This window comes from Excalfactoria chinensis, chromosome 4 (genome assembly GCF_039878825.1).
Source record: "Excalfactoria chinensis isolate bCotChi1 chromosome 4, bCotChi1.hap2, whole genome shotgun sequence".
NCBI lineage: Eukaryota > Metazoa > Chordata > Aves > Galliformes > Phasianidae > Excalfactoria > Excalfactoria chinensis.
The window spans coordinates 85,239,290-85,267,266 of record NC_092828.1 but is presented as its reverse complement, the minus strand read 5'-3'; the positions used below and the strand labels follow the sequence as shown (position 1 = coordinate 85,267,266).

Genomic DNA, 27,977 nt, shown 5'->3' with positions numbered 1-27,977 from the left:
CCTATGGCAGTATGGGCAGTGCAGGGCTTTGAGGTGTTGGTGCTGTGGCGCTGCAGGAAGCTCATTGCAGCGGTTGAAGGCTGGAGACTGTCTTGTGCTGAGGTCCCCACAAGGCTGCTCTGACAAATGGTGCTGCTGCTTCACCGCCTGGCCCCTGCCAGAGGCTCAGAAATGCCAGGCTGTTTTTGGGTGTATTGCACAGGACACGGGCTCGTGCTCCCTGCAGGAACAAACGGGCTCTGAGCTTCCATTTACACCGCTGAGATCCCTGCTGCTGAAATGAGTGTTGTGCCGGGATCGCTGCGGGGAGGCAGGGTTGGATTGCCACGGTTAATCCACTTTAAGGAGATACTGTCAACTTGAAATGTAACTTCCATTCTCTTTTTGGAAGCGGATTTTGGTGTTGGGGTTTTATTTTTAGTCTCGTGCTGTTTGCATCCCTTTTGTGGCAGGGCTGCAGCAGCACTCGGAATGTGTGCGACGAGAGGTTGGGGTCTGCACTCCATGAGCAACTGCAGCTCCCTCCAGTGTGCCTGGAGGCTGGCAGGTCCTCGTGTTGTGTATTGCAGCATTGACTTGAAGCTGGGGAATATGGCATTTCTTAGTGGGTTTGCGTTGCTTCTGCCTTTGCTAGATCAGTTCCGTGATGCCAGTGTCTTCCTGCAGGTCTGCCTTGGTGGTGATGTCTCTCACCTGCTTCCTTCTCAGCCTCACTGCTGGCAGTGCCACGTGGATGCCAATAGCCCACAGGTCAGGAAGGCAGCCTGTCCCCTGCATGTCTGTCGTGCAGTGCCCTGGGCTCAGCTGCTCCATGTCTTTGTGGGCAGTAACCAGAGCAGACTAGGTTGGCATTGTGCAGCCTTTGTAACAGGCTGTCACTTGTAATTTGTGTGCTTAGTGCTGCTTTAGAGGTTTTCCATCTGGGGCTCATTTTATTTCATTACAAAACTGTACACGTACTGCCACAAAGTGGGGTGACAGAGGACAGGCGTGCAGGAGCTGGTTCCTGTGTTACCTGTGGCTGCCAGCCAGTGACTGAAGCAGCCTGGCAGTGCCTCACCACCTGCTCTCTGTCCTCCAGGGTGAGCTTTGCTTGCATTCAGCAGGGGAGGGATTTTTCCCTTGTGCAAACAACTGCAAATTTGCTTTCGGCATCCCTTCCTGGAGCACCCAGCTGCTGGGTCCTGTCACTGCAGATGGAAGATCCCATGCATACAGGCAGTGCCTGGTAAGAGACTTTGAGGTTTGCTTTGGGCAAGGTGGTTGTACAATGCCCACTTTGTGTTTTGAAGATCATCTTACATGATTTGCCCCAAAACCCCATGCAGAGGAAGGCTGGTGTTGCAAGGTTTGGGTGGGGGCAGCCTGGGTGCATTCCTGCTGCCCCACCAACCCAGTGCTCCGACTCTCCCTCCACCTTCCCCAGGGCATAAATCCCTGTGATCAGAGCATTTTGACCCCTTGTCACCTCAGCCCTGGCTGCCTGGCCTCCTCGTCCTCTGGGGAGGAGCAAAGACAGAAGAAAGGCCTGGGAAAAGCCATGTGTTGACTCAAGAGGTGTGTGCCGGAGGTTGGCAGGCCGTCAGATCCTGCCTGAGAAGCCTGGAGCTCCTGCAGTGTTGGGGGAAGGGGCAGGCAGTGGGTGCTGCTGCCTGTCCTCCTGGGGCTGGTCTAATCTAATACTCCACAGAGATGCATTGCAACAGCAGAAAGAAAACTAACATTCCCCATGCAATGCGGTGGGCCACGAGAAGGCAAGGAGGGCAGGGACCGCAACAGCAAGATGCCTTTGGCTGGGCAGAGTGTAAGAGCAAGAACTGCACGGGAGCTCGTGCGGTGGAGGGTGTTCATCCACACTCATGGCTAGTTTTTACAGCAAATGTGTAATACTGTCTATTTGGGGATATGGAACGCATGTGTTATTTTATGCTCGCTTTAATATCTTATTTTTTTTAAAAGCAGTGTGAAGCAAACATTAGCGTGATTGCAGTTCCTATTCTCATAAGGAGAATAGGTGGGAGAAAGAAGGCTCAAAGACTTCTTCTTTTCCCACAGTCCAGCCATGCTGGCACCTCGACTACAAGGCTGCGTGTCAAACACCTCGTGCCTGACTGCCAGCGTGAGTGCTCTGTTCTCCTTAAGGTGACCAAAAAACCATGGGCAGCATAGGCTGGGTTTGGGCTTGCGGTGCTGCTGGGTGTCTGTGACTCCGGGTGGCTATTCTGCTCTGCTGGATCTCATGCTTCGAGAGAGCATGGATTTAAACGAGGCAGCTTTAACTTCTTGTGTATAAAAGCATTGTCGCTGGAATTTGTTTTGTAAAGCGCCCTTAGTGTGATAATGCTGTTTGTCACACTCAGAACCAGTTCTGCTGATAGCAGCTGCAGTGCAGGCCGCGTGTTACCACAGAGGAGACTCCGAAGTTTCATATCAGGAAGCTAAGAAATAAGGAACTCGAGCAGCAGGGCAGGTGCAGAGCAGCCTGTTGCACGCAGGACGGTGTGGTACCAGGCTGTTGGCTGTTTGTCCTTCTGTGGTGCAGCCCCCCTGTTTGGGCTAGGAGTGATTTTCCTTTTTCCTGGCTGCTGGTGATGATACGTTTTGCTGTTGTATCTGTGGTGCAAGGTGAGACTTTGTTCCGTAAGGAATGTGCTTATGAATACTTGGGGAGCAGCCCAAGTGGCTCTGGGCTTCCTCATAGTGCATGAGCTGCAAGCAGCCTCCTCACCCCAAACGCACCGTGGGTTTTGATCTGTGCCTGCCAGCTCCAGCCCGCTCCTTGGGAGAGCTGTATCAAAGCCCAAACCCTGGAAAAAGAACTGTTTCAAATACGTGTAACCGTTGTTGTTTAACATTGCAGAACATTCTCCTACCCGGAGCCTTTTTTTTTCCCAGAAATAGCTCAACCGTTTGGCTAAAAATAAATAAAATCAAACAAAAACCAGCCTCAGACAAGCAAAACGTTCATGTGTGCAGCTCCAGTTTGGAGAGGATTGAAACTGCTGCAAGGAGGGGCTGGAAAGCACCGGTCAGACGTTCAACTGATGCTGCCGATGAAATCCTTTGCGTTTAGGAACTTTTCCTCTGAGAATCAGATTTGTGCAGGGGTTGCATTTTGTTCTTCACTCGAAACCCTTTCTGACTCTGGTTGGTGTTTTGCTGAGAATAATGATGATCTGCTGCATTGTACGGGCACGGTTTAGAGTCTGGCTTCTCGCTGAATCGCAACTGCAAGCGTGGCAGTTTGCTTTTAACAGTGGAAACTATAAAAGCAAACAGGCCCTCTATTAATAGCAGGGGTTTTGGACTTGCTTTTAATGTAATCCTGTTGCCCTTGGTTTGTGTGCTTTGTTTTTGGTTAAAGCTGCTGCTTTCTGTCTGTTTGTATCCTCTCTGCTGGGGAGGTTTTTGACGTTGTCTTGAGGAGAAGCAAAGCTTGCCGAGAAGGCAGTCAGAGTCTCAAGCATGAGAAACCTTCGCTCTGAAACAAGCATCTGCTCAGGCAGTGGTGGTGTTTTCAGCCCCGGGTGGTGAGTTGCTGTGAGCATCCTTCTGCCCCAGGGTGTCACTTGCTGAGAGCAGGCTGCCTTTGGCTGCTGGTTCCTTGGTGCTGATGGACTGACTGCAGTTGGAAGGCTTCGTCTTTTACAGGGAGGAGGAAGTGCTTGGGGCGTGTTGTCTAGGAAGGGTGGATTTGTGTCTTCCAAGAAACTTGGGATGGGGGTGATGGAGTGTGTTCTTAAGCAACTTGTTTTTTCCCAGGAAATGTCATTTCAGGGGATTTTCCAAGGGAGTTTCTGTGTTTTATTTGTGTTTAGGGACTGGGTGCCATTGCTGGGAGCTCTCCTTGTGCCCATCTCCATGCTTGGCTGTTCCTTTTGTGCCCTGCTGCTGGAAAGTGCCCACCGGAGTCCCCACCGAGCCCTGCTCCAGGGCAGGCAGTAGTTGCCAGTGTGCTCTAACAGCTTGAGCTTCAAAAATACCTTATGTGAGACCTTGGGCTGAAAGCTGCTTCTCCTGGTACCTCATGTTAGAAGTATTTCTGTGCTAGCTGAGCTCCGCTGCTGGGAAGCACCGGCTGGTTTTTGCCTGGCAGGTTTTGCCAGTGCTGTGGCTCACTGAGAGCACACAACTTTTGGACTTTATCTGCTTGTTCTCTGCCCAGCCAGTGGACTTAGATCTGGCCATCTGAGCTTTGATCTCTACAGATGATTAAATATCACCGCAGGCAAGCGGGGACAACTGCAACCTCTGCTCCTCTTATCTCTGGTGAGTAGACTGTCTTCTTTGTGCCCCTGTTTTAATGCCCAACAGACTGCAGGGCTGTGAGCACCCCAGCCTTGAGGTTCTGTGCCCACTGGGGCTGAGGGTTACTGCTGGGGCCTTTCACACCATTGCACTCGTGTCAGTAGTGAGCAATGTGTGAGCTGTGCATTGGTGGGATGGGTCTGCTCAGCTGCATCGTAACAACAAGGACACCATCCCATCAGTAGGTGTGTTCTGCTGATGGTTGGCTGTAAGTTTACAGCTGGTAATTGTAAGTCTGGTAATAATGATATCATAGAACCATTTAGGTTGGAAAAGACCTATGAGATCCCCAGCTCTAACCATCACCTAACACTACAGGCCTGCAACCAAATGTCCCTGAGTACCACTCTTGCCAACCTACATAAGGAAATTCTTCCTGATATCCACCCTCTGTACCTCTCCATGCAACTTGAGGCTTTTTCCTTGTATCCTGTCAGCTGTCACCTCAGGAAAGCAATTGACAACGTCTTAGCAGGTCTTTATAGAGGCCTCCCCTCAGGCTGAGCAGCCCCAATTCTCTTTATTTTCCAGTCTCATCACCAGTTTTGTTGCTCTTCACTGAACCCTTCAGCAACAAAAAACCCTTTTTATAGCAAGAGGCCCAAACTAAGCGCAGTGCTTCCAGGTTGGGCCAAACTGTGACCAGCTGTTCTAATGCCATTCACAGCGATACTTTATGATACCCTCTCTGTTGCAGTTTTGCTGTCCTGTGGTTCTTTGCATGCTATCTGCAAGATGGCATTACTGATACAGTGCAGCCCAGCTGCTCTCTGTAGCCACTGCACTGCAGTTTGCTGAATTATTTTGGCTTTCCTGGCATCTGACCACCAGGTTGTTCTCTGGCTGGAATCGATGAATACTGGATCTAGTTAGCTAGTACTTTGCTTTTTGTAGTGCGTGTGGCTCCAGGGTGTGTATCGATCTGTTACATGGATTGCAGTCACCCATTTGTGGTTACAAAGTGATGCTTTCCCTGCAGCGCTGCTCTGCCTGGCTCTGGTGCAGCAGCTGAATTTCTCCATGCAGCATGAGGCTGATGCCTGCTGCAGGAAGATGCTTTGTGTTATGTTGCCTTTTGGTTTGCACAGGACGGGTTGTCTTGACCTACAGCGCCTTTCCTGCTGCTGAGTGGTGGGTGGATGTGGTGAAAGTGGTCTTCAGCCTGTCCAAAAACAAGAGGGGGATGAAAGACATCACTTACAGCACTGCTTCTGTTTTCCTTCTTTGGGTTAGTTAGGGTTGTGGCAGGCCGATATTTCAGACCTCACCTTCAACACCACTGGCCTGTGGTCAGAAAGTTGTCTGGAAATGTTGCTTGAAGATGCTTTGTCACAAATAGAAGGGAGAAACATCAACGTGTATTTAAATTCTCCTTTCACAGACTGTCCTGGATGTGAAGTTGCTGCAATGGCAACACGTCTGCTTTCAAAATGTTCTGTACTCTCTTGTATTGTTGTATCTTGTATTGAAGCAGTCATAGGCTGTAAATGAAACTTGCACTTTTTTGAGCAGAAAACACCTCATGATTGCAGTCCTAAATACAAATATATATATATCTGTGTGTATGCATTTTTAAAAGTCTTTGTACGTTAAAATTTAGGTGCATTAAAAATACATTAAAATATGCATTTTGGGCTTAGCCAAAATCAATGGAGCTCAGTGGCTGGGAGCTGGCGTGTAATGGAGTTGGTAAGTGATAGGAGTGGTACAGAGGCAGTGGTTCTGGGCCAGGTTTTCTCTCCTCTCCTTCCACTGCCGGAGATGGAACCTGCATTGAAGCCTCAGTCTGCATGCTGCCGTGGTGTGGTCCTTTCTGACAGGTTTAATCAGAGCTGATTTGGGGTGAGCTCCTCGGTTTGGTCCTGAGCTGTTGCTCACCACATCGTGCCATGAGGGCTGAGCTGAGGGAGCTGGCCCTACACAACAGCAGCTGCCACCTTCTTTGCCATGCTTGTGTATGGGCACTTCCTGCCAAGGAAGTGTGGATACTGCAGAACCAGTATGCTATAAGTGGCTTTTTAGCTCATTATGCAGTAACTGATGTGCAATTTGAGGTAACTTTGGATGTCTTTTTTGGTCACCTGTTGTATGTCATTGACTACAGTCTTTTTTCCCCCCCCATCCCCCCAAACTTTGGTCATTTCCAGGTAGAATTTCAACTGAAGCTGATTGACTCTGAAAGCATGTGCCCACCCCTGACATTCAGCTGTAATTGATAGCTTTTGTAGTCAGAGACATTTGTTCTGTTCTCCTTAATGGAAGGTTAATGCGCTTATCTTTGTCATGGCTGTTTGTAAAGGGCTTTTTGTTGTTTTTCCTGCAGCTGGAGTCAAGGCTCAGCACCTGGGAGGCCATCCTGGCAGGGCACAGGGGGAGCAAATCAGGCTCAGGTTTTTCTCTATTGCTCACAACTTCAACCAGATTCCAGTTCTGCCTCTTCTGTAGCCTTGAACGAGCAGTGCTTTGTTGCAGGCCTTTAGCTCAGCTGAAATTTGCAGGGTTTAAGTGGAGGGCTGCTTGCTGTAGCTCTCATCTTGCTGTTGGCTGTACCTGGAGGGCTTGGTGATTTCCTGCTGCGTGTCTGGAAAGAATCAGTGAGCAGTTGTCTTAAATGGCCTTGTCTTCCAGTATGTTGTGTACCAGCCCTGAGATCCTGTGAGGCATTTGCAATGTGAAAGACAGGCAGCTCACACTTAATAGATACAATTTGTTTGAGACTCAGATCTGCATAACAGGAGCGCTGTGTTGTTTTTTTTCTTGCACAGTACGGGGATATGCAAAAGCTGAGTAAGATGTGCAACAGGCGAGACAAGATGATTTAGAGCATTTCTTAGCTCTTGTGATCCAGGCTATTTTCAGCGGTAATAAAAATGAAGTGCTGCTAGCGGATGGTGAAGCCGTGTGCTGCTTGTTGCCTGAGTTTCAATTGGCTTAAGGAGGGGGGGGAAAAAAAATCTCACTGCTGGGAAATTAAATGAGGGAAATACAATCCACTCCATGAGCAGCTCTGCCATCTCTGATGATGATTCCCATGTACTTCCTCCCCCGGGCTGGAACAAAGCACGGCCGTTGGGCTGGGCGGTGATGTAATGTCCTGCGGGGCCGGGCGGCCGGGCTGCATCAACCTCAGCTGCAGCACTGCTTTCCTGGCTCAGAGCTCTGCATGCTGGGTTTGTTCTCTCTCAGTTGAAGGGAGTTACTTTTTGTCCCCCTTTTTTCCTTTCCTTTTCCCTTCTCCCCCTTCCTCGCAGCTCACCTTTCCTATGAACGCTTGCTCAGCGAGAGCACATTTGTTGGCCCAACTGATTTGCTGGAGCATCTCATTTTTCAGCCCTTTTTGCTGGGCTGCTTCTTCCAAATGAAGTTGAATGGATGGAAGTGGGACTTTTCACTTAACAGATACCATTCCGGTAAGTGCAGGGTGGGAAGATCAAACATACAGGGAGAGGAAGTTGTGCATGTGAAGAAGCTTGTCCTGATAGCGGTGAGGACAGAAACACCCTTCTTCCTTTCCCTGTCTATGGAAAGAGGCTTCGGGGTCGGGCAGGATGGGAATGGCTGGGCTGCATGTGCCATGAGTCACAGGGACCATATCCCAGCCAGGATGCTGCCCAGTTCTCCCTCACACAGCAATACAACTCACACCCCACTTGCTTCCGTGGCTGTGACGCTGGGATCTCTTGTGCACCAGCATCCCAGCAGGCAGCCTGGCTCAGTCCTCTGCTCCAGGAGGCTTAAGTTCCCACGGATGAGCTGATTTCCCCCTGCTTCAAACCCCTGACGTTGTGCAGCTGGCTGTGCTCAGCCTGCAGGCTGCTGGGTCCCGGCGCTGTGGGTGGGTAACGTGGGCTGGGCTGGATTGACTGTGTTGGATTGACTGTGCTGCTCCGCTACCCAGCCTGACGGGAACAGGAGCCAAAAGGATTTCCTGAGGATAAACAATTACGGGCCACGTGTTGAGGGGTTTCTTTCTTGCCGGGCTAATTGCTCTGCTACCAGTAGCTGGTCTAGCCGCATGTGCAGCCCAGAGCATAAATCTGGTTGTTGGAGTGACCTGGAGGAGGAAAATACCACGGATGGGGTCTGGGGTACCTGAAGCTGCTTCTGCCTGGGAGCAAGGGCTGAACCAGGTGATATCTCTGTCTCTTCCCCATTACTTCTGTGTGTTTCTCAGCAGAGCAGCAGGGGCAGGGTTAGAAGACAACAGTGTTAACTTGTTGAGAACAAGAACTTAAAGAAGCAGGGGCCAACAGGCAGGGTCCCAGCAACTGGGGCTGAGCACCTGGCTGCCCAGGGGCTGCTCTCCTGCAGTCAGAGCTGGGACAGGTATGGGCGGCTGGAGGAGCACGGGGTTACAGAACTGTCACCAAGCAGGGAAACATACCACGGCATTTAGATTTTACTTGTTGTTCCTATAACTGAAGTACCGATGCTTTCAAAGGACCAGAAAACAACTAGAAAACCAGCAAATTATGGCTGTTATGGACCGATGCAAGCGCTGACAATTACAAACTTTGAGCTTTTTTTTGATTCTTTTTCTTTTTACCCAGTTTGCTCTTTCGCTCATTTTTGCCACAGCAAATCACTGCCTTTGCATTGGAGAACTCTGCCTCTCCAAGCAGACGTGTGTGCACAGCGTGAGCTGGGAGGGCAGGGGGAGAGAGGTCTGGAGGAGGGAAGACCTCGCTGTATTTTCTTTGTGGCTGCTGTAAAAGCTTTTGGGCTCTTGTTCAAAATCCTTCTTCTGTTCTCGGCTCTGGAGTGTTCCCGCAATACTGAATTTGAGATGCCGGCAGCATGCTGCTTGGACTTCATTTTGGTCTGCCAAAGAGGGGGGGGGGGGGCTAAAAAAGTGCTGCTGCAATGTGAAGGAGGGTTTTGTAACTCTGGCTCCTGCAGGGCAGAGGGAAGAGCTTGAGATCCTGAAAACTTCCAGAGGGCAGTGGTTGTGCTTGAACAGTAGCAGCATACTTTCCACAAAATAGCAGCAATTGAGTAAGGTTTTTCCCAGCTGGTAGCTGCTGGCTTTGCTCCGTTAGGCATTCTGCATCACAGCTGATCCTGACTTTCTGCAAACTGCTGTTAAGCTGAAGCTGTAATTATAGACAATGTGGTGTATGTGCTGGGAAAGTGTGGTGCTACATGACTTGTGGACAGGCAAAAAAGCACCCGAAAAGCTCTTAGGCTTTTTCATCTGCATCGTGCTTCACGTCTCTTGGGATGCACAGCACAGGAACGCTCCAACCGCCTCCTGCTCTGGTTAGAGCAGACTTTTTCCATAGCTCAAACTACCAGGTTTGGAGCAAAAGGAAGTTAATTAAAGGGCAGTGAGTGACCCATGAAGCTGCTGGCCGAGGGGCAGGATGGTGGCTGTGAGGCTGAGCTGGAGCACTGGCTGCACTGGGGTGCACAGAGAAGCCTCACTGGGATCTTCCCAACTCCTTCTATCCCTTCCTGCTTCTGACACCATCTTGTGGGACTGCATGGTCATCTCACATCCCACGTTTTCCATCCCATGCCGGTGAGGGGGCAAGATGGAGGCCCCATATCCAAGAAGATCGGGGCAGGCCTCCAGCCTCCTGCTGTTTTAACAGCACACGTGGCCAGGGCCTCTCATTAGGAGAACTAAGGGTCACTGCCTGTGTCTGGCTCCTCTCGCAGCAGATTAATCAAAGCCATAAGTGCTCTATTTCCAGGCTCTTTGGCACGGCTCGCTTCCTCACATGCGCTTAGCAGGCAGGGCTACCCCCAGTGATGCTCCTGGGGCCAGGCTGTGCTTCTGGCTCCAGGAAAGGGCTGGTTTCTGCAGGGAATTTATCTGGAAAAGAAGAAGGAACGCTTAGATTTCCTCTCTCCACCCTTCTTACATCTTTCAAGTAGCTCTTTCCCTTGTTCTCCACACCCTCCACTGTTCTCCGTGCTTTTATCACCAGCTTTATTTGCTAAATCAGCTTTTCCAGGAATCTTGCTTGGTTTGGGCTCTGCTCTTCCCAAGCCCGTTGTCCTTGCTGAAGGTGACGGTGCCCTACCCATGGGTGCATGCAGTGAGGCTGCGTGTCCTTAGGACAGGGGACCTTCTGTTGCTGGGCCGTGCATCTGCTTTCATTGAGAGAAGTGTAATTTGGGTGGGGGGTGCTCTGCTGGGAACAAGGGGTGAGGTTGAGGTGTTGAGCCCCCTACAGCATGGTTATGTGCTGGCCATCCTACCCTTGTGCTTGGTGAAGAAGAGTCTGATGTTTGCTTGTTTGTTTTCCCGTGGCATTGGTCCTTTCCCATCATATTGCCCTTCCTGTGCCCTTTGCAGGTTCATGTTGCTTGGTGGGCATTGGGGTGGACACCCTGGGCACCTGCTCAGAGCCACTACAACAGTAGTGTTTTCTTAATTTCCATTTCTCATGTGTTTAAATGGCAACGTTATGCTGTGCTCCGCTTCTGGCCACCCCTCCTGTACGTGCAGTCACCCAGCAGAATCACCTTGGTCCCAGTTCCTCTGGCTGCCCTGAGCTTTGCTCAGCTCCAACTGTTTGTTGCCGGGCCTATGGGTGCTCAGAGCTGCAAACACAGGGATGTTCCCCTTAGGACAGGGCAGGTTATCAGCTCGCGCAGACACAGTTGAGATTGCAGTTGATTCAGATCGATGGAGCTGGCTCTTTAGATCGGGAGATCTGCCTAGCATGTGGTCCGTGTGGGTAAGCAAAGCCTTAGCTGCTGAATTATTAAGTGTTTTGGCAGAGCGTTGCTTGGACTCGCACAGAAGTGACTCAGTGCAGGGAGTGATATAAAAATCAGCAAGAAAGATTTCAATTAAAAATATATTGGTTGGGTAACAGTGCTGAGCAGGTAGGGAGGTCAGCGTGCTCAGCTGCGGCTGCCTGGCAGTTTGAAGAGGCTCTGTGAAATCTATGGGAGCTTCTTAAGAGTTGTCCGCGTGTTGTCCTCGGTTCTGAGGATAAATGGAACAGAACGGGGCTGGTTTGGGAGTTGTTGTTTTTGTTGGCCTTAGCAAACGGTGTCGCCTTCTCTACTACTCCTGTGATACGTGGAACAATGCAGGAGTGATTAGACTTTAAACTATTCGTGAGATCTAAGCTGAGTAATGTGGTTTAATCTTTCTTCTGCATATATTTAATATAAGCTGTGATTTCACTCAAATGGTTGAGCTTTGTACTTGTACAGTATCATTATCTCTGGTTTTAGTAGACGTCTTTTTTTAATGCCTGTGGTTTCTGTTAGATCGGTTTCTGTGAGTTATTTGTCTTGACTCTGTGGCTTGAAGATATCTGCAGCACACATGAAAGGAATTCCTTTTGATTAGCTTTTGGTTGATGTGCTTCTTGCAGCCGTACTACATGAAACGTGTTTCTATTCCCCCCCCTCCTTCTGAAAACGAAGGAAGCTGGTAGCACAGATGCTGGTTTCGACAGCCTGCTTCATGAGCATGGATTCATCTTGCGTTGAACTTGGTCTTGGCCATTAATTTTTACCCAGGTTTGCTAATTTTTACCAAGTCGATCACGTGCCAACCCGTTCCTGTGCAGGGTGCTGCAATAGTTTCCCTGGAATCTGGGAGAGCTGATGAAGGAGCGGGAGGTGCACAGACAGGAAAGGAGAGAGGTACAGATTTAGGCTAAGAATGTTGGGGTTGCTTGGAGCGGAAAGCTTAATGCCGCCGTCTCTGTGTAGTGCTCTGATTGCTTCAGGTCATAAGTGCTGTTGGTAATTAGCTGTCCTCACCTGGCCCGTTGCCATCAAGCTGTAGCTGTTCCCAGATCACCCCAGAAAAGGTGACAGCAGAATGCTGAGCCTCAATTGGCTTCCATGGTTGTATTGATAGATGGGCTTTTAAAGTTTGGACAGTATAAGAAAACAGCTATCATCCCCGATGCCTCCTTTTTGGGGCTGCAGGTTTCAGCCAGCCAGCTGCTCTCTGCTAAGAAAAAATAGCCACTCGAAGATATGGGACACTTGGATTCTGCTAGAATATGTTGAGTACTGCATCCTGGGGCTCCCAGCACAAGAAAGACATGGCTGTGGATGCCCCATCCCTGCAGGCATTCAAGGCCAGGCTGGATGTGGCTCTGGGCAGCCTGGGCTGCTGGTTGACGACCCTGCACACAGCAGGGGGTTGCAACTGGGTGGTCATTGTGGTGCTTTTGAACCCAGGCCATTCTATGGATCTATGAATATTTAAAAGAAATGTGTTTGTCTGAGTTGGTCCTTCCTCTCTGAGCCACGTGCCCAGGGGTCTCTGGACCCACACAGAGCAAATGGGGCTGGAGTGCACCGCTGCTTAAGCAGAAAAGCCATCCATTTTCCTGACATTCTGTTGACACGACGGGCATTTGTATAACAGTTAGAATGTGTGCTTATTCTTTTAAAGTAAACTTTGTGTGCCGTGAATATGTGAAGCGAAACGGCCTGCTTCGTTATTTCTGTTTTTATTTCGGATTTAAAATAGCATCCAAAAATAGCATTAAGCTCTTAAAAAGTTCAGTCTTGAGTCCGTGGCGTGAGGGAGGCAGGAAGATGTACCAGGTGGGTTTGAGGGTTTGGCAGGGGAAAAGCCCGAAGGAAAGTGCAGCTTCTACCCTCTGTGGGGCCCTGGGGAGTAAGCTGGAGCCTGAAGCTTTGCCTTGAATCACTGAATCGTTAAGCTTGGAAAAGACCACTGAGATCGTCTAGTTCAACCATCAACCCATCACCACTGTGATGTGGCCACTTGGTTTGGCTGAACGATTCCCCACTGCTGGTGGGACGGAGAAGTTAACTAAAGAACAACCAGAAGCTGGAAGCTGTTGCTACAGATATTAATTTGTTGGGTTTTGTTGGTTATTTTTTATTCTTTGGAGCTAGAAGCTAAAAGTTCCCTTTTCTCATTGCCCCAACAGTGTGCCGGGGAGGAGAAGAGGGTCGGTACAAGAACTGTGGTGGTTGGACACCGGCCGGTTTCAGAAGCGGATGCCTACGTGGCACAAAAGTTCTGCGACAACAGGATCGTCTCCTCCAAGGTAAGCCCTCCGCTGGGCTGGGTGAGAGCAAAGCACCTCTCCTTGTGGTGTCTCCTTGTGGTGTTTCCTTGTGGTTTTAAGGCGTTCCCTTTTTGGGGAGTGCGCAGGTCAGGTGTCGTACAACGTGTGAGATGAGAGCTATTTAGGTCTGTGAAAGTCAGTGGGGATTATTTACTAAATGGACATAAACATATGATTCCCCTGCCTTTTGTTTCATGGGTTTTTCTCTCTTCGGGCAGCTCAAAAATAACCATGCTTGCTTTATCCCTTTGGATGAAAGGGGAAACATTCATACTGTATTAATGTAGCTTTTGTTTGCAGTGGAAAACTGTGATGACACCCGTCTACCTTCTGCTTAGCTTTTTCCATGACATTCATGAAGCTCTTTCAAGAGATTTGAAGCCAGTTCAAGTGAAATATCAAACAAGTGGCATCCGATATTGTCAACACAGCTGAATGCATGTTGTGTTGCTTAGGAGCTGTGATGCTGAGCATACTGTTAAGTTTCTACCATGCTCAAGCTGAACAGGCGTTCCTCCCCTCCTTTCTTTATTTATACAGCTTTGGATCTTGTTTGTACTTTGTGACTCTGTGCTGCATTTGTACTGGGGACAAGTTTGAAGTCTAAATACCTTCGATGTGTGCAGCATTCCCATTGACTTTTCCCTGACATGCAAGAGGGGTCCTTCAAAGATCACCTTCCCAGGCTTTAGCTTTCCCTCTGATAAATCGTTTAAGCACTAATTCTGTAGGTTTTGATTTAGTTCTGATTTATTTCTCAATATTGTGCCCTTTTTACATTTCCTCACGTGGACTCTTCTGACGTGAGCAGTGTTTTCTTATTAAATGAACGTTGGTCTCGAGACTTGGCTGCTTAATATTCATTGTTTTCCCAAAGCAGACGGAAGGAATGGATATTAGACCCGTTATTTTCCATGTTGTTCTTAAATTCCACGTTTTCTAAGCAAGTGGTTCAGCTGCATTCTCAGAATGATACCAAAGGGCAGCCTAGTAATGGCTCTGCATGGGAAGAAGACGTTTTGTCTGAGCAGAACAGCAACTTCGTTTTTGTTTTAATTTGGAAAAGCATCTTTGCAGTGTGCGTTACCTTTCCATTAAGCTGTGCCTCCTGAAATACCCATGTAGAAACTGTTTGTTGCTACAAATCCTCTGTTGTTTATCTTCCTTTTTTGCTTTCCGCTGTCTCCAACTGTGTGGTTTGGGTTACTTTAACAAAATAGAGACAGTTGACTAACTTTACAACCAGCAAACAAAGAAGCTCCACCTGGCTCCAGAACAATTTCAGCTGCTTAATGAAGCGGTGGAGAAGGCTGGAGTTTGTGATGCAGTGTTGGAAGTGGAAGCCAGAGCTCAACCACAGCTGCATTGTGCCCATTGAGGGGGGTGGCAGCAGTGGTTCCTGTACCTGCTGCTGTGTCTTACCTCAACATAGAGGGATAATTCATGTCATGTGCAGATACTTGCCATTTAGCCCTGTGCCTTGATCTCTTTGTGCTGGCACCTGGAAGCTGCAAGGTGCCCAACAGCCCATTGCTCTTTCCCTGCAGTACACAGTGTGGAACTTCCTCCCGAAGAACCTCTTTGAGCAGTTTAGGAGAATTGCCAACTTCTACTTCCTCATCATCTTCCTTGTGCAGGTAAGAGCCTTCATTGCCAAACTGGACGCTAGAGGTGTTTCTTTTTACATCTTTGTTACTTCTGCTCTATAACAACGTGTGTTTTCCCAGGTGATGTGATGTTCAGACATCTTAGTTATGGTGAGCTTCAAGGCAGCCCGGGGAGGGGGGCTGTATTCAGTAAAATTCAGAATAGACATAGCATGAGCTTTGGGAATATGACGTTCAGGATGCTGTGCTCCGCAGACTTTTATACACGGGTGAACTTGTGCTCTGCTTTGTGGTTTCACTAAGGGACGGGCTGAGCAAACCTGAACATTTGTTTTCTGTTCCATCAACCAAAAAGAAAAGTTTAAGGTTTATGGCCATTTCAGCAGCTGCTAGAGAAGCAGGGGATCCCAGGGTGATGGCTGTGCACAGCTCCTGGCGGTGCTGCAGGAGAGCAGCTATCCCTGGCATCAGCTGTTTGCCATCGCTTGATTTTACTGGCGTTGCTCCCTCGTGTCAGAGGGAATCTGTAGCTTGGCTGGCACTGAAGCGATGCCCTGCAGTAGGGATGTCCACATGGAGACGGCCTTAGAGTGATGTAGTGTTGTGTTTGGTCTGCTGACCCTCTAGATGTTAAGGACACACTTGCTCTTGATTTATATGTAGGTGAGAGAAAAGTCTTGCTCTTCCTCCCTGTTTTTACTCCGTGAGCTGCGTTAGCTTCCAAAATAAGGAAGCAACCATCATGTTCTGTTAGAGGGGAAAACCCAAACCCAATGGAGCAGTAATCCCACAACACTACCGCGGTGTTCCTTATGGTAGATGAAGATGACTTCTGGATTGTGGTCTTCAGTCTTGTAAACAACGAACTTGGAAGTAACTGTTAAGTAACAGAAGGATTTTGTCACTTTTAAGTGGATCCAAATTAAGCTGTTCAAGTCCCCAAATATCTCAAAAATAGATTCAGAGGAGTTTGCCTTTGGTTTGGCACTCAGCTCCTGCATCCCTCTGCTTCCCACCAGCAGCCAAGAAAGAGCAGCAGCGTTGAGCAGTGAGCTGTGTAAGGAGTGCAGCAGCAACCTCTAAATACATCCAGGGACTTAATTCAATATATGGCTTCATATCTCGGTAACACAGCATTTGTGTGGACAGAAATCGTATTGTTTGTTTGAATAAATACATACGGTTGCATGTTGTCCAGTGCAGAAAACTCATATGGCATAGCAGTGAGAGACTAAGGAAGCCCAGGGCAGGTAACCCTCAGCTCTCCCTTCCTCTGCCCACTTCCTATGAGATCAATGTAGTCCATGCTTCAAGTGGCCATCTGGGTGTGCCGTGCTCTGTGTAATGTGTCCGCAATCCACATTGCTCACTTGAGCTTCACTAAAGCATGGCTCCTGTGGCCTTCTATTTGTAAGCTATGATGCTCATTAGGATGGACCAGGGGCTGTTCCTGAAGGACTTGTTGTGCTTACAGCATTTGCCCTCACTCTGCTTACCTCACACTCCTGACCTGGCTGCTGCGTGTGCTCTGTGCCTGGCCCTGTCCTGCTGAGTAAAACTGCAGCATGCAGCATTTCAAAGAGTTAATTTCCACTCAAGGCAGCCTAAAACAACAAACATACAGATGCTCTTGTTTGTGAGTGTGCTAGGAGAATGCAAACAAACAGATCAAGCAGCACAAAGGCCCTTTGTGGGACACAAAGCCTTTCTGCCTGTTTTGCTTCTCAGTCCCTTTCCCTTAAAACCCTCTGCATCTGCCTCCTGTTCTCCCTCCCCTCCAGGGATGCCAAGTTTCCTATACCCTGGCTTTGGGGTGTCACTGGGGCAGCCCTGCGGTCTGCTCTGGTTGCTTTGGTCCCTGCACAGCGTTTGGAGTGATGCTGGGAGTGGTGCTGCTGGGGTGCAGGCATTGTCACCTCTCAACCCTCTGTTTGCTTTTGGGCTGCTGCCCTCCTGCTGCTGAAATTATGCCGGCACTGAGCCGACATGGGGCTTTTGGAGGTCCTCAGCCGTGAGGGGAAAGGCTTCGTGTGCTGTCCCTTGGGAGAGGACACCTCTGTGATGAATCTCATCAGTGGGGAAGCGGTGCAGCTCTTCCTGCTCTGATGTGAATCCATTCCAGTGATGAACCTGTTCTGCTCTTCTTCCCCTTCAGGCCGAGTCATGATGCTGTCAAACAAACAGTTTGACGGCCCCAGGGTTTAATTAAAAGTTGGAGAGGCTCTGATGGGCTTTGTTCATAGGGGGCTCAAGGCCCAGCGTGAGCACTGTGCCCAGCTCAGGGACTCCAACTACTGACCCACATGTGATCTCTGTGCTGTGCTTAAATCATGCTCTGAACTCCGCATCAGAGCCCACAGGCAAAATGTTCATTTCTGATTTATTTAGATGCTTGTATTCTGTTTCACAATGTATTTCCTTGGTAAATTAGGCTGGTGCGTGTCACTTCTAGCATCTCAGTGTCAGCGGTTTAAGAGGACTGGTGCTGCACTCCTGTTTGCAGCTGCCCGTGGTTTGGGGTTTGGATGTGCCTGCTCTTCACAGCCAAAGAGGAGAAATGTTGGGGTTTTTTCTGATTTTCAGTGAGAAATGAGGGCATCTTGCTCCTCACGTGTGGGTGCTACTTCTGCCCCATCCTCTTTCCCTGCCTTAGTTCTTTCCACATGTACCAAGCACCATTCTGTACCCATGGCCAGAGTTCTTGCTTATCCTGCTGCCTGAAGCAAGTTGTCACCACTCTGCTCTTACTGTCTGCAGGTGATAGTGGACACCCCGACCAGCCCGGTAACCAGCGGCCTTCCGCTCTTCTTTGTGATCACCGTCACAGCCATCAAACAGGTACCGGCAGAGGGAGATAACCTTGTTATCGTTATTGGCATGTTCTCGTGCTCTTTGGGATGTGTGGCAGAGTAAATAAATAGCATGGGCCGGTAGAGTTTGGGAACCTCATCTCAGAAGATCCCTTCAAGAGACTGCATGCAGAATGTGGATGCTGGTGTATCTTGATTGGCAGTGTGAAACACCCACCTCTATGTATTGTTAAAAGCCAACTGTTGGCGGTTAGTAAAGGTAACCAGTGCGGTGCCTCTCCAGGTCACTGGCTGCCTCTCTAGGTCTGACTTGCCTTTTTCTTCTCTATTTAGAAATGTTCTTGAGCTCTTTGCAGAGTACAGAGATGTGCTCCAAATATAGCCAGCGCTCTGCTGCCTTGTTGGTAAATAGAAGGGACAATTCAGTTCAAACTCAGCTAGCCTTGAAAGCATGTAGTCCTCTTTCTTCTTGCAGTGTTGGAAGGCCTCTTTTCTCCCGTCACATGCACATGTGCCACTCTAAATTTCCTCCGCAGGCGTACTAAATAATAAGTTTCTTCTGCAGGGGCCAGAGAGGGAGAGCTGGAGCAAAATCCATCTGCTTCAAATATGAATGTTTCATTCTTTTAGCGAAGGCTGAAGAAGAAGAGACTTGCCCTGCGTTACCATAGGAAAGAGTCACAGGGTGCTAAGCATATTATTCATATTATCAGCCTGTTCTTGCCAACACTGAGAATAATAGAAACATGTTACAGTAATTTAGCTGCTCATTGCATGCGCTGCATATAGATTATTTTTCGTGTGTTATTTTAATCTGTTCTGAATCTGTCAAATATGCATATGAAGTTTTTAAAGTAAATTGATTCAGTCTGAGCTACTCTGGTTGATGTTTAGTCAAGCATGAAGGAGTTCTGAGGACTGTTGAACTTACTCATTTATTTTCCCCCCTCTCCCTTTCTTTCTCCCTCCCGATGCATCGTATCTATCTGGTTAGTTTACTGCTCCACTGTGAGGTTTGTTGCTTGTATTTGTGTGCCTAGGGATACGAGGACTGGTTGAGACACAGGGCTGACAACGAAGTAAACAAGAGTAACGTCTTCATTATTGAAAATGCAAAGCATGTGCAGAAAGAGAGTGAAAAAATCAAGGTAACCATTAATAGAGAATTCGGATGTAGCTATCGCCAGGTGGGATGCTGGGGTCTGTGATATACATCAGTGCCTGCAGCAGGGATGTGCTGTGGCTCTCCCCCAGCTGCACAAGGTTCCTCTGACTTTTGTGTGAGCTGCTCTGAGAGTCCTTCCCAGTTAATAAGTGAAGCTTCCTTTGTTTGACTGCTTTTGAGAAGCTGTCTTGCAAGAGCTGTCTGACAAATGACAGATCTGTCAGTGTTCCGCATTTGTCTGGGACAGGCAGTCCTCTTCTATTTCCAACTCTCCCAAGGACACCAGGAAAGCACACGGGCTTTGACGTTCATTTATCACCCTGCACTTCAGATTAGTACAGAGTCTCTGACTTCATCAAGATTCAGCAGAGAACTGAATAACAGTGGTGCTGCGTGGGCAGGCTGCCTTGGCACTGGGTGGGCTCTGATGCTGGGGCAGCTGCATGGCATGGGGCAGGCTGGCGGGGTGCTCAGCAGGCGGAGAGCTGGGCGCTCTGAGTAATATGGACTTTTTGATCTTGAGCACCCTGATTCCTCTTTTAGCCAAGGTGATTTCTTCTAGGCTTCGAGGGGAGCTAAATCTGTAAAGCATCTAATAATATCAGAGAGGTTTTTTTTTCATTGAAATGTCTCTCTTCTTGCAGGTTGGAGACATAGTAGAAGTGAAAGCAGATGAGACCTTCCCCTGTGACTTGATATTTTTGGCCTCGAGTAGTACTGATGGGACCTGTTACGTCACTACAGCCAGTCTGGATGGCGAGTCGAATTTCAAGGTGATGGGGATGGATGGGCAGCACGTAACCAAAGCTGGTGCTTGTGCAGAGTGTGTGTGTGTGTATGTGTGTGTGATGATTAATTGAAGGATGCTCCTGCAGCACCCATCCCCACGGCCATGGCTATATTTAACATCTCCTCCCTCCGTCTGTTCATCCAGTGAGTCAGCAGCCAAGTGCTCTGTGGATTGTTTGTTTTTTCTTTGTTTTCTTAAACAGCCATCTCTGCTGGCACTGCCCCAACTTGATTCCGTCTTCATCAGAATAAATATCTATAGCTAAATAGCGTCAATATAAATATGCAGGCTTAGCTGCCTTACTGTCCACACTGGGCAATGTGTTACTGCTTTCCTGCTCCTATTGCTTGTGGTGAGATCTGATGCAAGTAGGTAAAGCAGCAGCTCTGTCTGCTTGAGCTTACAGTTCTCTTCTCAGTACCTGCCAGTGTTTCTGTTATTGAATGGAGATACTTTGCTGTGCTTTGGGGCTTTCTGAGGCAATGTGTCTTAACTTGTTTGACTTGGGGGATTTCTCACCAGAGAGCAGAAAACTCCCCTTTCGTTTTTGGTTGGGTTTTTTTTTGTTTTGTTTTAATTTATGCTTTTCCTTGGTTGCTTTTCGTCTGTTTGCTTTCCTCTTCCCCAGATCAGAAGTGAAATCTGCTATTAGTTTCACTCGGGATGATTCTCCTTGTTTCCTTTCATTGTTTTTCTCCCTCACTCCAAGGGAAAGAAGCAGTAAGATGACATTGGTCACAGGACACGAGCATTTGTTCACAGCTGTTTGATGAATAGATATTTCTTCTATCTATCTAATGCAGGTATTAGCAACTGCAGTAGTAAGAATGGAAGTTACCTTGAAATTGGGTGATGCCTTCCAGCACACTCTGAAGCTGGGGAATACCAGAGTTGTTCTAACTGTATGGGGGTCTCCAGCTCATCTCTTAACTGGTGGCTGTTAATTGGTGCTGATAATCACCGAGCTGGTGCAGTTTTGATGTACTGAGAGGCTGTGCTAGTGAGGAGGAGTACAGCTTCAGAGTGCTGTCGGGTCAGAAGCAGGTGTCCATGTTAAATAGCCAACTGCCTGTTAGTGTCAGGTGCACTGCGTGCAGGAGTTAAGGTTGTCATGGTCTTGGCTCTCACTAACCTGAGTTTCTAAGCAGAATGCTAAATGTCTATATTAAGCACTGTTTTTGTCTCAGTTTGTGGATTCCTGTAGGTGAAGGGGAGCTGTCTCCTGTTTCTTGATGAGATTAAGGTGGAGAGAGTTGGAAGGGGTAGGGGGGCAAAAGAAAACAAGTGCTGTTCAGGGAGGTAGCTAAGATTAGGAACCAGGGTGTGAAGCAGAGCTAGGGGGAGGGAAGCACATGCAGGTACTTACAAAACCTCCTCCACGCTGGTAGCAGTTGCCGACCTGTTGGGTGTTTCTCAGTCCCTGTTAGGTCATGCATATAGAAAAACATGGCTAGGAACTGGAGCACCGTTATAAAATGGATTGTGGCAGGGCTCTGGCTTTGCAGCATGAATCTTCAGCTGTCTGTTATCTCAGAGAGCATGTGTTTTCTAAATAGGCCAAGGGACCGTGGATGTAAAGATTGTGGGAGTGATTAGGAGGCTGCTTGGAAGCATCATTCAGTAATTGCACAGTGTCCATGGAGACAGGAGCAGTGGATGCAAAGCTTGGCACGGGGGCTTGATGTGATATTGGGCATTGCATGAACAGTTCTGGGCCGCCTCACAGGAGCTGTGATTTATAGCAGAAGTGTGTTTGCTTTCAGTATAAAAACCCAGGCAGGTCACTAGCATTCATGTGGGTGTTTATAGCATCACGACTGTGTGCCTCGTGGGAGGAACTGTTACACTGTGCACAATGAGAGGAACACAAATGAGTCGAGGAAGCTCGTTAATAAATTTGTTGATGAAGACGGATTAGTGCAGCCTGCCGTATAGCCTGCAGTGGTTCAGAGGCTCCAGCAGCTCCTATAAATAGTGCTTGCAGGCAGTGCATGGATCCTCGTGCAGCTCCTTGCTAATTGTGAGCGATGGAGCTTCACAGCACCTAAAAATAGCTTCAGGGCTGCCAGTGCTCAGCCTGCTCCCCAGCACTGGGGCTGCCCTCTCCTTACCCACGGGAGCATCTCGGGGGCATGCCGGGGAGAGGTGGGATCCTGGATGAGCAGAGACCTGCCCGAGCTGTTCCCAGGGCTGCCACTGAGCTCGTCTTTGTGTGTTTCTCCTCCCAGACTCACTACGCAGTGCGGGACACCACCGTGCTCTGCACGGATGAAGCCATAGACTCCCTCACGGCCACAATCGAGTGTGAGCAGCCACAGCCAGACCTCTACAAGTGAGTGTGGGCATCCTCACTGCTCCAGTGAGCTGCCTGTCTTACAAAGCCTCAGCCTAAAAGGTAGCAGTGAGTCACAGTTCACTATAGTGAGTGGTGTTCCTTCCAGGTAAAATGCATTGGCTGAAACTGCTTTTAGGATTAGACTCTCGGTTGTTGAACACTTTGTAAAGGAGGTTTGGTGCTGTGTGTTTTATTCCTTCATTTGGGTGGGTTGGGAGTGGCAGCCAGAGGCACCTGGGTTGGATGGGGCTGTGTGTTGGCCCTTCCAAAGCCTTCAACGCTTAGGCGTGCAGATTTCCATGTTAGTTCCCATCTCCTGATGATGCCTCTTGAGTCCATTTGTGGTACCCTTTTATAATGTCAGTGTGTTAGTAGTACAGGATTCTCATGTGCTTTGTAATTACAGGTTTGTTGGAAGGATCATCATGTACAGAAGCAACCAAGAGCCCGTAGCCAGGTTAGTCACACAGCTCTCACTGCCCCCCTCAAAGATGCTGGGCCTCTGAATAGACACATATATCACATTTCCAGGATCTGGATCCCAGTGCTTTAGCATGCAGGGCCACCACAGCTGTTCATATAGACCTGGGCACTTCCAGTCTCCTTCACTAGTTGTCCTGAGCCCTGAAGAAAGGGAAGCAGCTGAAAAATCTACCATTAAATTTGTAACTTTGAGCACTGAGGAATAACTTGCGTAAGATGAAACAGAAACAAAAGTATGTAAAAGGAAAACCAGGCAAAGTCATGCAGCGTCCAATTTGAAGCTTAAACAAAGCGATCAATGCCTAAAAATCATCGGTTTAACCTTATCATTTATCTCTAGGATTTAAACTATAAAGAACTTGGAGTGACGTTCTATTATAACCTTTTCTTTTTAGGTCTTTGGGTCCTGAAAACTTGTTGCTGAAAGGTGCTACCCTGAAGAATACCAAGAAGATTTATGGTGAACAGATTTTAAAGTTTATGATTACGGAAATAGCAAAGAGCAACTACGTTTGTCATTATTTATCATGAAATCTGGGGTGGAAAAATACTGACCTGCAAGGCCCTGCAGTTGTTTTTTGTGCACCGTCTGACTGCAGAGCTATGTTGATTGCAAAGTTTCGGGGGTGCAACGTGGAGGTGCTGCTTGTATCTGCAGCGCTGCCAAGCTGTGCAGGTTGTGTTAATGCACCTAAATGAGCTGTTCTTTGTGTCTGGGTTACAGAGAACAGGAGGCTGTTTTCCAGGCCCTCGGTTAAATGCTAGTGCCAGAATCACAGGTCTAGACACTGGTAATTTAGGATGAGGGCTGTTAGGGATGGCTGATCTTTCTTCTAGCTGTGCATGATGCTTTGGCTGCTGGTCAGTGCTCAGGGATACGTGTAACTAACATAACTTAGCAGGCTCTGAGCTTTCTGCAGTCGAGCAGCCCTTGGGTAATGCCAATTTCTAGAACTGGGAATCAAGTTCCATGTAAGCACTGATGCCCTTGGTGGCTCGGTGAAAGCTGGGTCCCTTATGGGTTGCAAGCCCCTGATGAGTTCTGCTTTAATCCTCTGCAGGAGTGGCGGTCTACACCGGAATGGAAACAAAAATGGCTTTGAACTACCAAGGGAAATCTCAGAAACGCTCTGCTGTGGAAAAGTGAGTAGAGCAGGCGAAGATGGGTAAAAGCTGTGCCTTTCTTCACGGGTGATTTGCACAGAGATAATCCCCCAATCTGCCGCCTGTTGTTTCAGATGCTTTCTGACTTTCCGTGCAATCTGTGTGTTTGATTAAGCGTATCTTTCAAGGAGCTGCATCGTTTAGTAGCTTTTTCTGTTGTTGTTTAAATAAAAAAACAAACGTAGGGAATGTTAAGCTACGTGAACTGACCCCGAGTATCAGCACTGTCCAAAGCGCTTGTTCTGTAATTCCCTTCTGAAAAGGAAGGAAGGTTTCTTCCTGCTTGTTTTGCATGATTTTTCTATGTGGAAGTTGCAAGAATTGTAAAAAAGGAACCTATTTTTTCAGATCTATCAACGCTTTCTTGATAGTGTACTTATGCATCCTATTGAGCAAAGCTACTGTGTGCACGACTCTGAAATATGTCTGGCAGAGTAATCCATTTAACGATGAGCCTTGGTACAATGAAAAGACTAAAAAAGAGAGAGAGACGTTCAAGGTAAATGGATTTGTATTTCAGCACCTCCTCCAGCTGTATTTATTCTGACAGTTTTATTTAATCTGATCATGTCTGCTGCCAGTCCTGCGATGCCTGCTTGTTCTTTGGAAGCGCTGTCACTAGCTGCAGTCTCTCCTGTTTGTGTTTGTCTCCCGTCTCGATTACTACCTGCCTCTCGTGCTTGTGTGCAGCGATGCTCTTAGCAAGGCTTGCTCTAACCCCGCTCGCACGCTGCTGTCCCCGTCACCCTTGGGGCAGGCAAATGCACGCCAGGCTACTGACAGCAGGAGGATAACATCGTTTCTACCATGCAGAGATATTACATAAATGCAGCAGCTGATTTAACCTGGATCCTTATCTGAACTTGAGCTATCTTTCAGCTTTGAGTAGATAAACTTAAATTGAGGCCGTGTCAGCCAGGTTCTTAAACTTGCAGAGACGCATGCAGCCAAGCCTGAAGGAGTGAATGCGAGTGGGTGGGAATCAGCTGATGTAGTTGATTGTTGAGTAGGACTTCAGGGATGTCACAGAATCAGTGCTTGACTGTTCTCAAACCGCTTGCTGCTGATACCTGAGATGAGAATCAGATGTGGATCGTCAGTATTCATACCTGAATAGAACGTAGATTTAGTCACTTGGAAACAGCGCTGTGTGCTCTTCTGTTCTACTCCCATATACCTGCAAATGGCAAGGAGATTTCCTATATCAGAGCAAAGTACAATTTGGTCCTGTGTCTTAAATGTGTTCGGTTATTTTCAGAGGGCTTTTTTCTATTTAACGTTTAAAGAAATGCTGTTTCCCTGAGTTATGCCTGACAAGCACAGACTGCATCTTCTTCTTGTCTTTCCATTGCAGTTGTTGCGGATGTTCACGGACTTCTTGTCCTTTATGGTCCTCTTCAATTTCATTATCCCGGTCTCCATGTATGTTACCGTAGAGATGCAGAAGTTCTTGGGCTCCTTCTTCATCTCTTGGGACAAAGAGATGTACGATGAAGAAATAAAAGAGGGAGCGTTGGTGAACACTTCAGACCTGAACGAGGAGCTTGGTCAGGTCAGAACAGGCTCTGTTTGCATCTGCTTTGAGAGACATCCCTGTGTTGGCAGGGGAACAGCAGCACAGGAAGAAAGGCAGAAGATGCTGCTGTAGCCACCAGCATGCACACCGTGTACTGTCCCCTCCTGCTATGGTGGTTGGTGCTTCTGGTGGTGGTTTATGTGCACCTGTATGGTTCAGAGTTCTTGATAGCTGTGAAGACCAACTCATGGGCCAGTGCTGCTGGAGCAATGTTCTCCCTGATAAGAGACCTTGTTGTGGCAGTCCCTTGCAGTCCCAGCAGTACAGGGCTTCAGCCAGACTGGTGGCACTTTGCATTTAACGCGGTTCCGCTCGCGGCACAAAGTTGGTAAGGTTATAAATAGTGTATGAAGGAGGAGGAACTGGGTCATGCCAATTGTTTCCATACTGGGGAATATCAGGTACAGCACTTAGTGTGTCACGATGGTTTCACTGCTTCAATTAAAAATTCTCTGTCTCTTCAAGGATTAGCAAACATGCCTGCCCAGTCTCTCTGGGCATACAGTGCATGTGCAGCCATCCTGCTGCTGGCTTTGCTGGAGCAGTTATAGCTTCTTTTTCTGTGTGGGATATGTACGGTGCCTCCTGCTTCTTATTTTGATTTTAAAAGTACTATCAGTTTGGAGTAGCAATTACGTGTGTATGTAATATGGCACCAAGGAGGAAGTCCCACATAGGAGGCAGCAGACCTGCAGCAGCTGTACGAGCACTGGGAGCCAGAGCAAAGAAGCTAAGGGAGAACAAAGGGCCTTGAAGCAAGCTTTAGAAGTCTTTGGGTGCTGACTCCTGGCAGCTGTGCAATGGATTGAAGAATGAAGGAGGTGGTAGAATAGCCCAGTGGTGTCCACACGAGGCACCAGGTTAAGAAAGCAGCAAAGGGCTGGCCCAGATGTATCAAACTGCCCCAACCTTTCAGTTTGTGGAGGGCTGCTTCCACGCATGGCCCTGCTGCAGTGCTGGCTGCAGCAGTGCAGTGAGGTGGGTGTCTGATCTCTTCTAGGTGGAGTTTGTCTTCACTGACAAAACGGGGACGCTGACGGAGAACAGCATGGAGTTCATTGAGTGCTGCATAGATGGGCACAAGTACAAGGACTGCATTTCGGAGGTCGATGGCTTCTCGCAGACTGATGGACCCCTAAAATGTTGCAGCAAAGCAGAAAAGGTGAGAAATCTGCATCTTTAATGTGTTTTGTTGATGGCTCCAAGCTTAGGGGTCAGTGCATGATCTATTACTGAAGTTGTGGGGGTGGGTGGTGGATTATTTTTGTTTTGAGATACGTGTAACACAGCAGTGGTAACCAGCTGCTCTGAGGGGGATGGGATGCACGGCACAGAGCTGGTTGTGGGCCCTTTCTCCATCCCTAGAGCCGAGAGGAGCTGTTCCTGCGAGCCCTGTGCCTGTGCCACACCGTTCGGATCAAACAAGCAGACCAGGTGGATGGGCTGATAGGGCATCCTGAGTGCAAAAACACCTACATCTCCTCTTCCCCGGATGAAATCGCTTTGGTGAAAGGCGCTGAGAAGTAAGAAGCTGACGGTGTTGTGTGTTTTGTTTCTTGTAAATCTGCTGGAGCACCACGTGTGGAGCCTCATGGCACCTTTGCAATTGTCATGTCCAGCTTCCCAGGTCATGAGAGTGGTGCCAACATGTTCAATCTGGCTCTGCAAGCAGCTGCCCAAGCCTTTTAGCTCGGGCTTTGTAACTTCTGACCTCTCCTCAGCAATACAGGTCTTGAAATGAGAACTCTGTTAATGTGTAACACACGCCAATGGGTGCTCTCAATATTGTTCTGTCCTCTTGTTTATTGACAGGTATGGTTTCACTTTTCTAGGACTTGAAAACGATTTCATGAAAATCCGAAACCAAAAGAATGAAACTGAAATGTAAGTGCCACGGGGCCTGCCAGGAATATTGCTGCCAGGGCTTGGATGGACTCTGTTCAGCTTTGTTTCTCACGTGGGTTAATTAAGCTCAGACAGCGAGGTAAACCAGGCAAGGTCAAAACTGCTCAGCAAAGGCTGTCAGACCAGTTACCGACCTGCACAGCCCCTGCTCCTTTGTGCAGTGAGCAGGCTGAAGGGTTTGCTTGCAAAGGCCTGCTGTCAGTTCCTTAGGAAACCTTCAGATCCCTTGAGTGTGTGCTGTCCTTGCAGTCTCCTTCCTTCCCCAGAACCTTACAGGTAGCAGCTGTGCCTTCAAGTGGGGCCCAGCCTAAGCAGTGTGGTATGGCTCCCAGATGGAAAATGATTTGGTTTTACCCTGTGCTCCCAGCTCCCGTGACATCCAAATGCACGCAAGAAGCTGGGAGTGAATTGCCTAACCCCAGTGCTCCCCTGCTATTTGCCCCCCATGCAAGTTTCACCTCTCTGGATAGTCATTGTAGAGCTGTCCTCGAGCTGTTTTCCTTGTGCTGAGCCTAAGATCAAATTCTTTTCTTTCTTTTTTTAAAGGTACCAGCTTCTCCATACGCTGAACTTCGACCCTGTCCGTCGTCGTATGAGTGTCATTGTGAGAACCAGCACAGGTACAGTTAAATGTGCTTCTTTGTTCTTACCATGAGTGTCTGTATGAGCCTTAACCCAGGGAACTGATGGGTTTTCTGAGCTGGTCTAGACACATCAACACGTTTTGCCCAGCCTCTCACAGAAAGCTTGCTCAGGGACAGGTAGTGACGCTCAATAATCCAGCCCACTATCAAAGAATCTTTTG

The 27,977-nt window shown here is 48.4% G+C and overlaps 1 protein-coding gene across 6 annotated transcripts in view; it reads left to right on the top strand.

Moving 5' to 3' along the window:
- The window catches only part of ATP11C (ATPase phospholipid transporting 11C), a 49,251-nt gene that overhangs the window by 1,415 nt on the left and 19,859 nt on the right, over positions 1 to 27,977 (top strand). For 4 of the 6 annotated variants that reach the window (XM_072334099.1, XM_072334097.1, XM_072334101.1 and 1 more), the window contains exons 1-16: positions 7,431 to 7,718; positions 13,197 to 13,316; positions 14,885 to 14,974; positions 17,702 to 17,782; positions 18,795 to 18,902; positions 19,564 to 19,692; positions 21,938 to 22,041; positions 22,451 to 22,501; positions 22,923 to 22,987; positions 23,589 to 23,670; positions 24,040 to 24,190; positions 25,046 to 25,243; positions 26,268 to 26,429; positions 26,633 to 26,790; positions 27,080 to 27,151; positions 27,719 to 27,792. In XM_072334099.1, the coding sequence (XP_072190200.1) occupies positions 7,677 to 7,718; positions 13,197 to 13,316; positions 14,885 to 14,974; positions 17,702 to 17,782; positions 18,795 to 18,902; positions 19,564 to 19,692; positions 21,938 to 22,041; positions 22,451 to 22,501; positions 22,923 to 22,987; positions 23,589 to 23,670; positions 24,040 to 24,190; positions 25,046 to 25,243; positions 26,268 to 26,429; positions 26,633 to 26,790; positions 27,080 to 27,151; positions 27,719 to 27,792 (1,687 nt within the window). In that variant the 5' untranslated portion in view covers positions 7,431 to 7,676. Of the gene's footprint in view, positions 1 to 7,391; positions 7,719 to 13,196; positions 13,317 to 14,884; positions 14,975 to 17,701; positions 17,783 to 18,794; positions 18,903 to 19,563; positions 19,693 to 21,937; positions 22,042 to 22,450; positions 22,502 to 22,922; positions 22,988 to 23,588; positions 23,671 to 24,039; positions 24,191 to 25,045; positions 25,244 to 26,267; positions 26,430 to 26,632; positions 26,791 to 27,079; positions 27,152 to 27,718; positions 27,793 to 27,977 lie in introns of those variants that run through there. The other 2 variants (XM_072334100.1, XM_072334098.1) reach the window with 2 other exon arrangements.